Source organism: Hyla sarda, chromosome 5 (assembly GCF_029499605.1).
Source record: "Hyla sarda isolate aHylSar1 chromosome 5, aHylSar1.hap1, whole genome shotgun sequence".
Taxonomy (NCBI): domain Eukaryota; kingdom Metazoa; phylum Chordata; class Amphibia; order Anura; family Hylidae; genus Hyla; species Hyla sarda.
The window spans coordinates 321464543-321480995 of record NC_079193.1 but is presented as its reverse complement, the minus strand read 5'-3'; the positions used below and the strand labels follow the sequence as shown (position 1 = coordinate 321480995).

Below are 16453 nucleotides of genomic sequence, written 5' to 3'. Positions count from 1 at the left end.
CATAGACTGTCAATAAAACTCACTTACCCGATGTATTCTTCCTTGTTCTCCTCGGTAACGAGGATATTGGATCCCCCAGGTTTGAGGTCATGGGATGTGACTTTTCCCAGTATCTCCATATCCACAGAAAAGTACATCTCCAAGTTACATTCTTCAATGTTATTGTCTCTGGAAATAAGCAGCAGAGAAGGGGAACATTAGCAGAGGGAATAGGAATACTATGGAAATCTGCAGAAGTTATTATAGATTCACAATCGGAGAACATTCTGTCTCTGTAGGGTTTTCCTTCTCTTGTTAAAGGGGTTATCCACATATCTGCCAGGCTATCTTTTTGTGAACTGGGTACTTCCTGTTGGAGTTCAGACTCTTAAACTACACGTTCCATGCTTGTAAGTGTGAAGTTAGATTCCTCCCTCCCACACATCAGCCACCCCACCCATTGAAACACGAGTTGCATTCCACTCAAAAGACGAGTGTTTTCTAACCAGGGTGCCTACAGGTTTTGCAAAAGGATCTCTCTCCCACCCAGCTGTCGCTCCACCCATTGAAGCAGGACAGGCTCCCTCTGATCACCTGACTAGTGATTTCATGTCTCGACGCACTGCAACCTGGGAAATCCGGAGACATGAGTAATTTTGTATGCCGTTAAAAATATTAGGGGCGAAAATCACATAAGAATTGAGAGACCACCGTCACTCACAGGTACAGACATTATATTATGAACTACACTAACTTTACAGCCATGTAGCATAGTGAAATGAATCCTGGAATACCCCTTTAATTCTTTGAAGGGACCAGTTTTTCTGTTGGTGTATGGATTCTCAGGGCCTATTCACACTACGTAATTTCAGAGTGAGGAAATTCTGCTTGTTAAATCTGATGCAGCAGCCTCCCATTGTCTTTAATGGGATCCTGCTGCACCGTGCACTGTGTAGAATTTTCCGTCATGGAAGTCCAAATTCCTGACTCTGCTAAAAGAATGAACATGTTCATTCTTTCAGTGGAATTTCGCATGGATTGCTTTGCAGTAAACGGTCATGGCACATGTCCGTGCGGTTCTATCGTTGAAGGACTTCAGTGGCGCCTCCAGCTAACAGTATCTTAGCCTGGAATATCTCTGGGTGGAGATTCAGTAGTGCGAACGCACCCTTAATGCAAAGCTTCCTGGGTAAAAGTATGTAAATTAACTCTCATCCTGAAAGATGAGAACTGTCTAGTGCCAACTATAGATAGCTACTCTAGAAGTCAACATCAGGCCCATAAAAGATTCTAAAAATTATCACTATCAAAAACTTTTTAATATGTTTTACATCTTGACAAAACATTACCCCTTCTAATATGCTTTATAAAAATTTTTTTTATAGAAATCATGGCTTATAGAAAACACCACTAGGGGTCTCCATACCATCCAGAACATAATCCTGTCCAGCTGCAGCAGCATCTTTGTCCCAGCTGAAGCACAGACAAGGACAAAGTCTAGTAGGCGATGGTGGTACTAGCACTCCTCTGTGCTCACTCCTGTCCTATCAGACTGAAGAATGAAAACAGAGAGGAGGGGGGGTTACATAGCAGCCAGTGATTGGATGAAGAGACCCAGCACAGCAGAGGGCGGGCTTAGTGCTTGCTTCGGACAAACCACTTCCTGAGCTGTGGATGTCAGAATGAGTGAGTAGCAGAACAAAGGGATTTGTGAGCCAAATAAAAATAGACACACATAAAAAGGACATGTAAAGCATCTGCATGACCTAGTGAGTAATATATAGTAGCATCATTTTTTCATGTGATATGAATGGTACACTTTTAAACATAAGTGAAGAGACACCAATCTGTAGGTCGCAATTTACAATTATGCTGACTTATTTACATCAATTATTTAGGTAAATAAGAAAAACATAATTTGCATAATAATTTGGACGAGGGTGTAGTATGTGGGCACATTTTTATTTTACTTACCTGATCCATATGAGGGAGTTATAGAACTCCGGATCAATGGACTCCAGGTCTTTGATGGTGAGTTTTTTGCTCAACATCCGTTTGTAGAATGGAAGAGAGAATCCTGTATCGATGAACTTGCCATGGAACAAAGCCTGGAGAGAAATACAGTTATTGCTCAACTAATACACAAAGTTAGGAAAAATATGAAAAGAGGTAGCTCAAACCACAGGGGCAAGTTGGAAAGTAAAAATGCCAGATAAGTACTAGTATATAAAGTCGCGTATCCTGTGCGACCTGGGGAGCAATTGTATAGAAAAAAGGGGGGTACACTTTCCTCAAATCTGGTCTGCTCATATATGGGAGTATATATATAGTGGTTATATAGTGTGTCCACAGTTGGGTATACAAAATTGTAGGATACAGTATAGGTTAAAGAAGATACATTTATTGATAAACAATGAATATGGCATCTGCCTGCAGGGCCCTTGCAGCAGTGTCAATAGATATGATAAAATATACTAAAGTCCAATAAAGTTCATATTATAATATAAACATAATAATATGATATAAAACTTATATGGAAGTCTGTATTATGCAATCTAAAAGTATTATGCAGCCCTTGTGATAAAAATGTGGTATGCACATGCTGTATGTAGTCCAAAATAGGGAGTCCGGGATGATGCAATCTGGATTGTTCAGAGAGGCTTAAAGGGGTACTCCGCCCCTGGCATCTTATCCCCTATCCAAAAGGATAGGGGATAAGATGTTAGATCGCCACGGTCCCGCTGCTGGGGACCCCGGGGATCGCCGCTGCGGCACCCCGCCATCATTACTGCACAGAGCGAGTTCGCTCTGTGCGTAATGATGGGCGATACAGGGGCCGGAGCAGCGTGACGGCATGGCTCCGCCCCTCATGACATCACGGCCCGTCCCCTTAATGCAAGTCTATGGCAGGGGGCGTGACGACTGCCACGCCCCCTTCCCATAGACTTGTATTGACGGGAGTGGGCCGTGACCTCACGAGGGGCGGAGCCGTGACGTAACGATGCTCCGGACCCTGTATTGCCCGTCATTACGTGTAGAGCGATCTCGCTCTGCGAAGTAATGATAGCGGGGTGCTGCAGCAGCAATCCCCGGGGTCCCCAACAGCGGGACCCCGGCGATCTGACATCTTATCCCCTATCTTTTGGATAGGGGATAAGATGTCTAGGGGCGGAGTACCCCTTTAAGGTTCTTGCAATAGTTAATATGTATCTGTGAGAATGTACATCAGAACGATGATTACGGGAGCGAACAGTTCACCTGTCCTGCCGTGGTCCCCCGGAGCTCTCACTACTTACCCGCTGCGGCTTCCGAACCGGACGCCTGGTCGCTTCCTGGAGTGGCGAGTCGTCAGCTCCGGTGAGCCAGGGGAGGGAGAGGTCTGCTGGCCGGCGTAGTAGTAGGAGGCGGTTGTGCACACCAGGAGAGGTCGGCGTGTCTTATATTCTGATTCGTGCGCACCAGGATGTCGTGGATCACTGTGGCTTGTATGGCTAACTGTAGATTGCTATATACAGATGATGGGATTGCTAGACGCATTTCGAGATTGGCTGGATCTCTTTTTCAATAGCAGTATACCAACTGTGCAAAAAAGTAGGTCATACATATATATATATATATATATATATATATATATATATATATATATATATATATATCTATCCTGCTTGTGACTGATTGGACTGTTTAATTTTTAGTAAAGCCCGTTCTGGATTAGAATTGGAATCATGCAGGGATAATAGTAATCCCTGTAACGGTTTAAAGATAGGACTGGATATATATACATTGGATTGGATATATATACACATTATATATGCCCCTATATCCAATTCTATGTATCCAGTCCTATCTTTAAACCGTTACAGGGATTACTATTATCCCTGCAAGATTCCAATTCTAATATAGAACGGGCTTTACTAAAAATTAAACAGTCCAATCAGTCACATGAATCGTATATATATAAGACCTTCTTTTTTGCACAGTTGGTATACTGCTATTGAAAAAGAGATCCAGCCAATCTCGAAATGCGTCTAGCAATCCCATCATCTGTATATAGCAATCTACAGTTAGCCATACAAGCCACAGTGATCCACGACATCCTGTTGCACAAATCAGAATATAAGACACGCCGACCTCTCCTGGTGTGCACAACGCCTCCTACTACTATGCCGGCCAGCAGACCTCTCCCTCCCCTGGCTCACCGGAGCCGACGACTCGCCACTCCAGGAAGCGACCAGGCGTCCGGTTCGGAAGCCGCAGCGGGTAAGTAGTGAGAGCTCCGGGGGACCACGGCAGGACAGGTGAGCTGTTCGCTCCCGTAATCATTGTTTTTATGTACATTCTCACAGATACATATTAACTATTGCAAGAACCTTAAAGGGGTACTCCTGTGGAAAACTTTTTTTTTTTTAAATGAACTGGTGCCAGAAAGTTAAACAGATTTGTAAATTACTTTTATTAAAAAATCTTAATCCTTTCAGTTCTTATTAGCAGCTGTATGCTACAGAGGAAAATCTTTATTTTTTGTATTTATTTTTTGTTTTGTATCTGATGACCATATCAGGAACTGTCCAAAGCAGGAGAAAATTCCCATAGCAAACCTATGCTGCTCTGGACAGTTCCTGACACGGCCAGAGGTGTCAGCAGAGAGCACTGTGGACAACACAAAAAAAGATTAAGATTTTTTAATAGATGTAATTAACAAATCTGTTTAGCTTTCTGGCACCAGTTCATTTAAAAAAAAATGTTTTTCACCGGAGTACCCCTTTAAGCCTCTCTGAGCAATACAGATTGCATAATCCCAGATATATTGTACTACATACAGCATGTGCATACCCTTTGCACACATTTTTATCACAAAGGCTGCATAATACAGACTTCCATATAAGTTTTATATCATATTATTATGTTTATATTATAATATGAACTTTATTGGATTTTAGTATATTTTATCATATCTATTGACACTGCTGCAAGGGCCCTGCAGGCAGATGCCATATACATTGTTTATCAATAAATGTATATAGTTTTTTACCTATACTGTATCCTACAATTTTGTATATCCAACTGTGGACACACTATATAACCACTATATATGCTCCCATATACAGTGGGGATCAAAAGTTTGGGCACCCCAGGTAAAAATTTGTATTATTGTGCATAAAGAAGCCAAGGAAAGATGGAAAAATCTCCAAAATGCATCAATTTACAGATTAGATATTCTTATAATATGTCAACAAAAGTTAGATTTTATTTCCATCATTTACACTTTCAAAATAACAGAAAACAAAAAAAATGGTGTCTGCAAAAGTTTGGGCACCCTGCAGAATTTATAGCATGTACTGCCCCCTTTGCAAAGCTTAGACCTGCCAGTGTCATGGATTGTTCTCAATCATCACCTGGGAAGACCAGGTGATGTCAATCTCAAAGGTTTTAATCCAGACTCATCTGACCTTGCCCCAACAATCAGCACCATGGGTTCTTCTAAGCAGTTGTCTAGAAATCTGACAGTTGAAAAAGGCTACTGAGCCGTTAAGCGTACTGTCTGTATAGTATGCTATGCTAACTACAATAAATTGATTAGATTCGATAAAACTTTGAGTGCCGGGACCTTTCCTTTGTTACCTGTATCTATACTTGGTCCACGAGCACCGACATTGGCAGTGCCGACCTTATCTGGACTTTGCAGGTCTAGAAATCTGAAACTGAAAATAGTTGACGCTCACAAAGCTGGAGAAGGCTATAAGAAGATAGCAAAACGTTTTTAGATGTCAATATCCTCTGTTCGGAATTTAATTAAGAAATGGCAGTCATCAGGAACAGTGGAAGTTAAAGCAAGATCTAGAAAACCAAGAAAAATATCAGACAGAACAGCTCGCAGGATTGTGAGAAAAACAATTCAAAACCCACGTTTGACTGCACAATCCCTCCAGAAAGATCTGACAGACACTGGAGTTGTGGGACACTATTCTACTATAAAGAGATACTTGTACAAATATGGTCTTCATGGAGGAGTCATCAGAAGAAAACATCTTCTACGTCCTCACCACAAAAATCAGTGTTTGAACTTTACAAATGAACATATAGACAAGCCTGATGCAAACAAGTTCTGTGGACCGATGAGGTCAAAATTGAACTTTTTGGCCGGAATGAGCAAAGGAACGTTTGGAGAAGAAGGGGAACAGAATTTGATTAAAAGAACCTCTGTCCAACTGTTAAGCATGGGGGTGGATCAATCATGCTTTGGGGTTGTATTGCAGCCAGTGGCACAGAGAACAATCTCACGAGTAGAAGGAAAAATTGATTCAATAATATGTCAGCAAATTTTGGATGCTAACTTGATGCCATCTGTGAAAAAGCTGAAGTTAAAGAGAGGATGGCTTCTACAAATGGATAATGATCCTAAACACACCTCGAAATCCATGGGGGACTACATTAAGAGGCGTAAACTGAAGGTTTTGCCATGGCCTTCACAATCTCCTGACCTCAGCATAATTGAAAATCTATGGATAGACCTTAAAAGAGCAGTGCGTGACAGACAGCCCAGAAATTTCAAAGAACTGGAAGACTTTTGTAAGGAAGAATGTGCAAAGATACCTCAAACAAGAATTGAAAGACTCTTGGCTGGCTACAAAAAGCGTTTACAAGCTGTGATACTTGCCAAAGGGGGCAGTACAAGTTAACACACTGCAGGGTGCCCAAACTTTTGCAGACGCCATTTTTTTTGTTTTCTGCTATTTTGAAAGTGTAAATGATGGAAATAAAATCTAACTTTTGTTGACATATTATAAGAATGTCTAATCTGTAATTTGATGCCTTTTGGAGGTTTTTCCATCTTTCCTTGGCTTCTTTATGCACATTAGTAAAAATTTTTTACCTGGGGTGCCCAAACTTTTGATCCCCACTGTATGAGCTTATAAGAGACCAGATTTGAGGAAAGTGTTCCCCCCCCCCCCTTTTTTTCTATATAATACAAAAAGTTGTCTTACAGTGAATCTCCACTTTTTATAATGTTTTTAAGTCCAACATTCTGCACACATGAATTATAATATCTTTATATCTTATAGTATATGCTTAAAAATGGACTGAACATAGTCCCTTTCACACCATGTTTAGTCCGCCGAAAGCAATGGGTCTGGCGTGGGTACACTGTGGTATATGTCGGCATGCTGTTCTCCCAGCTTCTCAAAATATACCCTGAAATACTGATCTGATCTAATGTGATTAGAGTGTAAAATAACATGCTGAATAGCTGCAGCCACAGGTATTCCACGTATATAGTATGCAGCAAGCTTCTGCTTGTGATGCTTCAAGCGTCCCCGTCAGATCCAACAAAAAAACTTTTTTTTTTAAATATATCACTCAGTACCTAATCCTGATCATGTACATCTATTTTTTATGTGTCTAGCATCTTTATTTATTTTTTTATTACACTTTTAATTTAGCTCACTAGTCTGAATTCCTCTCAAAGGGAGGGGGCGTGGCCTCATTGTGCAGGTCTCCGCCCCCTCCTTCAGTATGCTGTCTGCTCACATCTCCCCTAGCATTAGCAAAACTACAACTCCCAGCATGTCCTCACTGACAGTAGCGGGACACAAGCTGACAGTGGGAGGATTTTTCCTCCAGCTCTGAGCCCTGCACTGACAGCTGTCAATCAAGGAAGTGTGTCCATGACATAGGTGATGCTGCATGGACACAGCAGGACTAGTATGTGTCCAAGTAGGCTTGGGGGGGGGGGGGGGCAGTTGTTTTATTGGCTTTTTTTCAGTATGAAATACTGAAAATTTTCTAATGAAAGCAATTGCAAAAAATATTGGTTATACATGCTTTACAACATATCAAAAGTTTTTGTATCTGACAGTGCCCATTTAAAATCTGTGTTTCCCAACCAGGGTGCCTCCAGCTGTTGCAAAACTAAAACTCCCAGCATGCCCAGACATCCTTTGGCTGTCCGGGCATGCTGGGAGTTGTAGGTTTTCAACAGCTGGAGGCACACTGTTTGGGAAACCCTGATTTTTCTATTATGCCAAACACAGCTGTAATGTCACATTTACACAGGGGGGATATAGGTGCAGCATTCATTACTGCGCTGCAAATCTTTATGGAAATCTAGATTGTGATATTGCAAGAAGAAAAAAAAAAAAAAAAAAAAAAAAAAAAAAAACTATGTCCACCAACAGGGTATGTGGTATAGGCCAGCAACGTGAAGTACACTGTATCAGTGGAATTTCATACTAGCTCATGTACTGCAATGAAACATCTGGTCGCAGCAGTGGCTGTCCAGGCATGCTGGGAGTTTAGTTTTGCAACAGCTGGAGGCACACTGGTTGAGAAACACTGACCTATAGGTGGCACTTACATTAACCAGCAAGTTTTGCTGCATTTTGCCACTAGAGATGAGTGGACTTACAGTAAATTCGATTCGTCACGAACTTCTCGGCTCGGCAGTTGATAACTTTTCCTGCATAAATTAGTTCAGCTTTCAGGTGCTCCCGTGTGCTGGAAAAGGTGGATACAGTCCTAGGAGACTCTTTCCTAGGACTGTATCCACCTTTTCCAGCCCACCGGAGCACCTGAAAGCTGAACTAATTTATGCAGAATAAGTCCACAACTGCCGAGCCGAGAAGTTTGTGACGAATCGAATTTACTGTAAGTTCGCTCATCTCTAGTGGCAAAAATGTAGCAAAACTTGCCGGTTAATGTAAGTGCCACCTATAGGTCAGTGTTTCTCAACCAGTATGTCTCCAGCTGTTGCAAAACTACAACTCCCAGCATGCCGTTGGCTGTCCGGGCATGCTGGGAGTTGTAGTTTTGCAACAGCTGGAGGCACACTGATTGGAGAACACTGCTATAAGTAGTGTCCATTGTATAGTGGACTTTTTTATATTTTTTGAGGAGAGAAGAAAGCTTGTATAACATTATGATCCATTACTTAGGTTTAGGATTACGCAGAAGGAACAGTTCTACCGCTCACAATGTCCCCACTATGCATGATGAGAAATTCTCAGCCCGACAGAACAACGAAATATGTTGTCGTAAGGAGAACTTACCATAGCGATAAAACGTCCGATAAAGCAGAAGTATGACAGGTGATCGGGATTGATGGTGGAGGCCGGGTTGATCTGCAGACAGTAATTGCTTTTACCGGCGTATTCAAACAAACAGTACATGGGATTGAGCACTTCATGGGAGAGGAGGAAGAACCACTCTCTGAAAGAAACGTACAGAGTCAGGGGGACAGACCGCAGCCGCAAGGATCTCCACAGAGGTGTCAGCACACTTCAAGTCAACTTAAAGGGGTACTCCGGTGGAAAATAAAGGTTTTCAAATCAGCTGGTGCCAGAAAGTTAAACAGATTTGTAAATTTCTTCTATTTAAAAATCTTAATCCTTCCAGTACTGTTGTATGCTCCAGAGAAATTTGTGACGTTCTTTCCAGTCTGACCACAGTGCTCTCTGCTGACACCTCTGTCCATGTCAGGAACTGTCCAGAGCAGGAGAGGTTTTCTATGGGGATTTGCTTCTAATCTGGACAGTTCCTGACATGGACAGAGGTGTCAGCAGAGAGCACTGTTGTCAAAAATTCACAAATTTCTCTGTAGTATACAGCAGCTGATGAGTACTGGAAGGGTTAAAGGGGTATTCCAGGCAAAACCTTTTTTTTATATATATCAACTGGGTCCGGAAAGTTAAACAGATTTGTAAATTACTTCTATTAAAAAATCTTAATCCTTCCAATAGTTATTAGCTTCTGAAGTTTTCTGTCTAACTGCTCAATGATGATGTCACGTCCCGGGAGCTGTGCATGATGGGAGAATATCCCCATAGGAACTGCACAGCTCCCGGGACGAGAGTCATCAGAGAGCAGTTAGAAAGAAAACAATAACTTAACTTCAGAAGCTAATAACTATTGGAAGGATTAAGATTTTTTAATTGAAGTAATTTACAAATCTGTTTAACTTTCCAGAGCCAGTTGATATATAAAAAAAAAGTTTTGGCCTGGAATACCCCTTTAAGATTTTTTTTAACAGCAATATATACATCTGTTTAACTTTCTGGCACCAGCTGATTTGAAAAAAAAAATAGTTTTCCACTTGTTTCCACTGGAGTTCCCCCTTAAATTCTTTACTCTGCTAAGCTCGCAAGCCAAATGCTGTTCACATTAGCGTTATAAAATTTCTATCAAAGGGGTCTTCAGGACTTTTCTTGTTGTCAGACAACCTAGAATCCACTATAAAGGACTTCATATACTTTAGTCAAACCAGGTGATTTCAGCAGGACCGGGCGACACTATGGGTGTATGGGGACAGAAGACATATTGAACTTCAACTGCCTGACCCTATTGTTCTAGGAGAGATAAGCCATCGCCAGAGCTTTCTATGGGGAGGTTGAAAAAGACAGCTGCCAACTGAATGAACAATTGTCCGACAGCTTTCTTTTATGTATGGCCAGGTTAAGGCGTTACTGTCATTTATAGTTTGACATGTTGCACAGAGTTGAGATCAGTCGGGGTCTCAGTGCTCAGTGAGCCCACCTCCGATTGTTAGTTATAGCTGGGTGAAGTGAGCTCGGCGCTTTGTCTCCATGTAGGAGACATTAAAGTTTATAAAGATAGTTTTCTGTAACCAGTTGGACTGCGAGCCGTGCACTTCACCCAATAATCAGAGCAGGTCTCAGCAACGAGACCCCGAGCGATCTTAAAGGGATACTCCGTCCCTAGACATCTTATCCCCTATCCAAAGGATAGGGGAATAAGATGTCTGATCGCGGGGGTCCAGCCACTGGGGACCCCCGCAATCTCAGCTAGGGCTTCCCAGACATCCGGTGCACAGAGCGAACTTCGCTCCATGCCGAATGACTGCCGATGTGGGGCGGAGGCTCGTGATGTCACGGCCATGCCCCCTCAATGTAAGTCTATGGGATGGGGCGTAGCGGCCGTCACGCCCCCTCCCATAGACTTGCATTGAGGGGGCATGGCCGTGACGTTACGAGCCTCCAGCGCCGCACCCGACGCTCTAAATGAACGCCGGGTGCAGAAGGGAGATCACTGGGGTCCCAAGCGACTGGACCCCCGCAATCAGACATCTTATCCCCTATCCTTTCTATAGGGGATAAGATGTCTAGGGGCAGAGTACTCCTTTAACTATTCAAATGTCAAGAGTTAGTTTAAATAACAGTAACACTTTAAGCCATCCGCCGCAGGTAAAATAAGGTTTTTTTCATACGAAGGATAGTCCATCTGTAAAAGTCCTAGAGAACCACTTTAAAGGGTTACTCAGCTCCCCAGCGTCCGGAAACATTGAGTTCTGAACGCTGGGTGCGGGCTTCCGTGTTCACGACCGGCTCCCTCAATGAAAGTCTATGGGAAGGGGGCACGATGGCCGTTGCGCCCCCTTCCCAGAGTGTTTCATTAAGGGGGCGGGGCGTGACGTCACGAGGGGGCGGGCGTGAACACAGAAGCCCGCACCCAGCGTTCGGAACTCAATGTTCCGGACGCTAGGGAGTGGAGTAACCCTTTAACTTCATACTAACCGCTTATCAGTTATAACTCCTAATACAATACATATACTCCTAACCATACAATCATAAGACCTTTTTGTAATTCTCTGATTGAGATTGTGCCATTACAAGTGGTAAAACATTTCAGAATCTGACACTTACTGTAAAGAACCCTTTCCCATGTCAGTGCAGAACACCCCCTATTGTCTGCTGTGCAGTTCTTGTGTCAGCTCTTCTTGTTGACCCAATGTATATTTAGACATATTACTAAGACCTATTCTTCCAGACATTGTATACAACTTCCAATTCTGCTATTAATGTTGACACAAGTGGTTTATAGAGCTGCAATGTATTATTTTATTATGAACCTTATTTTCTCTTTTTATGCACATAAGAAACTCACCTTGCCAAACCTCCATAATCCAGACCTTCTTCGCCCCTGAACATAACGTATAATCGTCGTCTTAAGTCATATGGCTTCAGCGCCATTATCTGGATGGGTGGGTAAAGGAAACAATTAGACCTTGCTTTCATCACCTCCTACACATTTCATACAGGGAAAAGGGAATATTAAATATATCTGAGCACAATTATCTGGATGAGAACAGCGATGAAGAAACTGGGTCACTGCGGCTCTGTACTCCGATCCGATCTCACTAGGCGCTGTACATGTCAGTACACGGCACAGATACTAAAGCTAATCTTCCAATAATCAAAAGCTTAGCAGGGACCACCATAGCTTTATCTGTACATGTCAGACACTTAGGAACAGTCCTAACTATACTAGCCAGTTTGAGTAGTAGTTAAAGGGGTACTCCGGTGAAAAACTTGTTTGTTTTTTTTTTAAATCAACTGGTGCCAGAAAGTTAAACAGATTTGTAAATTACTTCTATTAAAAAATATTAATCCTTCCTGTACTTATTAGCTGCTGAATACTACAGCGGAAATTATTTTCTTTTTGAAACACAGAGCTGTCTGCTGACATCATGAGCACAGTGCTCTCTGCTGACATCTCTGTCCATTTTAGGAACTGTCCAGAACGGCATATGTTTGCTATGGGGATTTCCTTTTACTCCGGACAGTTCCTAAAATGGACAGAGATGTCGGCAGAGAGCACTGTGCTCATGATGTCAGCAGAGAGCTCTGTGTTTAAAACGGAAAATAATTTCCACTGTAGTATTCAGCAGCTAATAAGTACAAGAAGGATTAAGATTTTTTAATAGAAGTAATTTACAAATCTTAGAGCAGGTAGAGAAAGTACAAGTCCGGCACTGCTATGCAGGTGAAGGCAATATACTGAGTGATGTGGTATCCGCTGTGTCAGGCATGGGTAGAGACTAGACGGTGTGTGCTATGTCGGGGTGCTGGTTTGGAAAGCACATATCGCTTGACAGAATCGGAACAAAGTAGAAAGAGACCGCACTCACCCGCTCAACGTGCACAGGTTTCTTTATTCCGTTGAGCATAAAACGTAGAACACAGAAGGACAAGTGGTCGGCAGGGACGCCGGGGAACAAGAGGTGTGGTTACAGCTGTTTCACGGGAACATAGCCCGCTTCGTCAGACTACCACCGTACCGTCTGTAGTCTGACGAAGCGGACTATGTTCCCGTGAAACAGCTGTAACCACACCTCTTGTTCCCCAACGTCCCTGCCGACCACTTGTCCTTCTGTGTTCTACGTTTTATGCTCAATGGAATAAAGAAACCTGTGCACGTTGATCGGGTGAGTGCGGTCTCTTTCTACTTTGTTCTAATTTACAAATCTGTTTAACTTTCTGGCACCAGTTGATTTAAAAAAAATAAAAAAATTAAAATTCACCGGAGTACCCCTTTAAAGGGGTTATCAGTATTAAAACAGGTGCCCTATACACACAAGGGGATAAGAATCTAACCCGTGGGGGTCAGACTACTGGGAACATGAGGGTCTCTTGAGAGAATGGGGTGACAGTCTGCACGCTAGGCTGATGCTCTATACACTTTTTATGGGACTTCTGATATAAATGATTATGATTAATAAATTATTTCCCTATTGTCCCCAGGCTGACTTAATAAATAAACACTAACTTACCTTCCTCACTCCCTAGTAGCTCCGGTATCAGGACGTCCCATTCACGCCCAGTGACTCTGCTTTTATACCAGCTGCAGAGTGTAGCGTCTACAACCGGGAGACGTGACAGTGCCGCACACCCATCACTGGCCAGGGCAAGACACTGCTGTGGTTAGTGATTGACAAAGTGGCGTTGTGAAGTTACTTCTAGGGCTGTCAGGGGAGACCGGCCGAAGATGGGGCGTCCCAATACCGGACCTACAAGGGAGCGCCCAAAAGACCTGAGTGCTGAACTTGTGTCTTCGGCACTCCCATAAAAATGAATGGAGCGTGTTTTCCTGCAGTATCCCTTTAAGGGTCTATTCACACGTACAGTATTCTGTGCAGATTAGATGCACAGGATTCCAAGCTGTGTTCAGTCATTCAGCTTACATTGAAATCTGCAGCAGAAAATCCTGCGCATCAAATCTGTACAGAATACTGTACGTGTGAATACACCATAAAGGGGTTATCCACCATAAGGTGATTTTAGTACTTACCTGCCAGAACTGGGTATTTCCCACAGTTCCATGCTTGAAAGTTTGAGATCCCTTTCCTTCCTCCCACACATCAGCCACTCCCCCATTGAAACACAGTGTTTTCTAAACAGGGGGCCTACAGCTGTTGCTATACTGAACCAGGAAAGGCTCCCTCTGATCACCTGACTAGTGATGTCAGGTCTCGACGCACTGCAACCTGGGAAATCCCGAGACCTGAGTAATTTTGTATGGTGTTAAATAAATATTGGGGTGATAATCACAGAAGAATTGTGAGAAAACCGTCACACACAGGTACAGACACTATATTATGAACTACACTAACTTTACAGCCCCTGTAACATGGTCCAAAAAAAATAAAAATAAATCCTGTAATACCCCTTTAAGCTCGTCTCCCTTATACAAGACAACTTCTCTCTGCTACATCCAGTATATTACAAGCAGATGTCATCACTCTTCAGAGCAGGGATTCAGACGTTGCAGCTGCACATGAGGAGTATACACATGCTAAATACATTCCTTCCTAAATCCTCCTTCTTATGGCCTGGTCCCCGGTGGTTAGCCCCCACACTAATAAGTACCTGTTGAAAAGAGTCCTCGAATAGTGTCTGCCTGGAAACTGTTATCTTCACATGGCTTGGTAAGGCGTTTGACTGCAAAGAAGTTAAGAATTAGTAAGCGTCTCATGTCCACAAAGTCTGGGTGCAGCACAGCCGAACACGCTGCGGAATCGGGAGAAATAAGACGAATGGCGTCTCCCTAATCACAGCCTGCAAAGACTGATAGGAGGCCCCGTCCTGCCGGCCGGCTTCAAAGGAGAAGTCATTACAAAAAAAATGATTACCTGACACAAGTAACGAAAATGGGCGAGCTTCCACCGAAAACTGCGCTCGTAAGCAATCTGTGGTCCTTTAGTCCTGAAAGCGCAAAACAAACAGAAATTATTATATTTTTTTTGCTGTAATAGACTGGGCACTTATACAGAAATTCAGAAATGTAAGATGGTACAGAACTCCCCGTAATAACCTGACAGACCCAGGAAATTACATGGGGATTCGCAGGTTTAGGTTGTGTAATATTAGTAATAATAGATAAATTATATTAGTGCCAATAAATACATAAAATTAGTAATAAATAAATAAATGGACTGTCTGCATTTGCAACTATTTTTTCTTTACTGTTCCAATGCATCTTCATGAATAGTCTTAATAGGGTTATCGTAAGACTTAAAGGGGTACTCCGGTGAAAACCTTTTTTCTTTTAAATCAACTGGTGGCAGAAAGTTAAACATATTTGTAAATTACTTCTATTAAAAAATCTTAATCCTTCCAGTACTTATTAGCTGCTGAATGCTACAGAGGAAATTCCTTTCTTTTTGGAACACTGATGAATGACATCACGAGCACAGTGCTCTCTGCTGACATCTCTGTCCATTTTAGCAACCGTGCATAGCAGATGTATGCTAAGGGCAGCATGGTGGCTCAGTGGTTAGCACTGCTGCCTTGCAGTGCTGGGGACTTGGGTTCAAATCCCACTAAGGACAACAATAAATAAAGCGTTATTATTATTATTATAATGACGTCATCACAGAGCATTCCAAAAAGAAAAGAATTTCCTCTGTAGTATTCAGCGGCTAATAAGTACAGGAAGGATTAAGATTTTTTTTAATAGAAGTAATTTACAAATATGTTTAACTTTCTGCCACCAGTTGATTTAAAAGAAAAAAGGTTTTCACCGGAGTACCCCTTTAATGTTGTTATTTATCCACAGTATAGGTGTCTGATAGCTGGGACCCCCATTGATCACGAGAACAGAGGTGATTTGCCCACTGGGTGAATGGAACGGTACCACACATGCTTGGCCCCCACTAATATTTTTATGGGACTGTCTGAAAACCCATAGAGAGTGAAAAGAGCCACAGTTCAGTACGCACATTGGTGCTTCTTCATTTGACTAGGACAGTGTTTCCCAACCAGTGTACCTCCAGCTGTTGCAAAAGTACAACTCCCAGCATGCCCGGACAGCCGTTGGCTGTCCGGGCATGCTGGGAGTTGTACTTTTGCAACAGCTGGAGGTACCCTGGTTGGGAAACACAGGTCTAGGACAAGGTAAATTTGTCCTTGTGATCGGTGGGCGTCCTAGTGCTCAGTCAGCTGTATGATATTTTTTTATTAAAATAGTTGTGTTCACACCTCTTACCTAGGCTTATATGTTTCCAAATAACGGACTACAAAAGAATATAAAATTTGTCTCTGCAGTCCTATTGCTATTCATCCGTCCCCTACTCCAGTGTCCTTTAAACTGTGGACCTTCAGATGTTGCAAAACTACAGCCGTTGGCTGTACGAGCATGTCAAGGTAGGGTCACACGTAATGGATCCGCAGCATTTTTTACG

The 16453-nt window shown here is 42.6% G+C and overlaps 1 protein-coding gene across 3 annotated transcripts in view; it reads right to left on the bottom strand.

Annotated features, from left to right (window-relative positions):
- Positions 1 to 16453, bottom strand: part of WWP1 (WW domain containing E3 ubiquitin protein ligase 1) — a 133824-nt gene that overhangs the window by 15343 nt on the left and 102028 nt on the right. For all 3 annotated transcript variants that reach the window (XM_056522277.1, XM_056522279.1, XM_056522278.1), the window contains exons 14-19: positions 14903 to 14975; positions 14640 to 14711; positions 11878 to 11966; positions 9027 to 9186; positions 1954 to 2087; positions 28 to 168 (exon numbers count right to left, since the gene is read on the bottom strand). In XM_056522277.1, coding sequence (XP_056378252.1) covers positions 28 to 168; positions 1954 to 2087; positions 9027 to 9186; positions 11878 to 11966; positions 14640 to 14711; positions 14903 to 14975 — 669 coding nt within the window. The remainder of the gene's footprint in view (positions 1 to 27; positions 169 to 1953; positions 2088 to 9026; positions 9187 to 11877; positions 11967 to 14639; positions 14712 to 14902; positions 14976 to 16453) is intronic.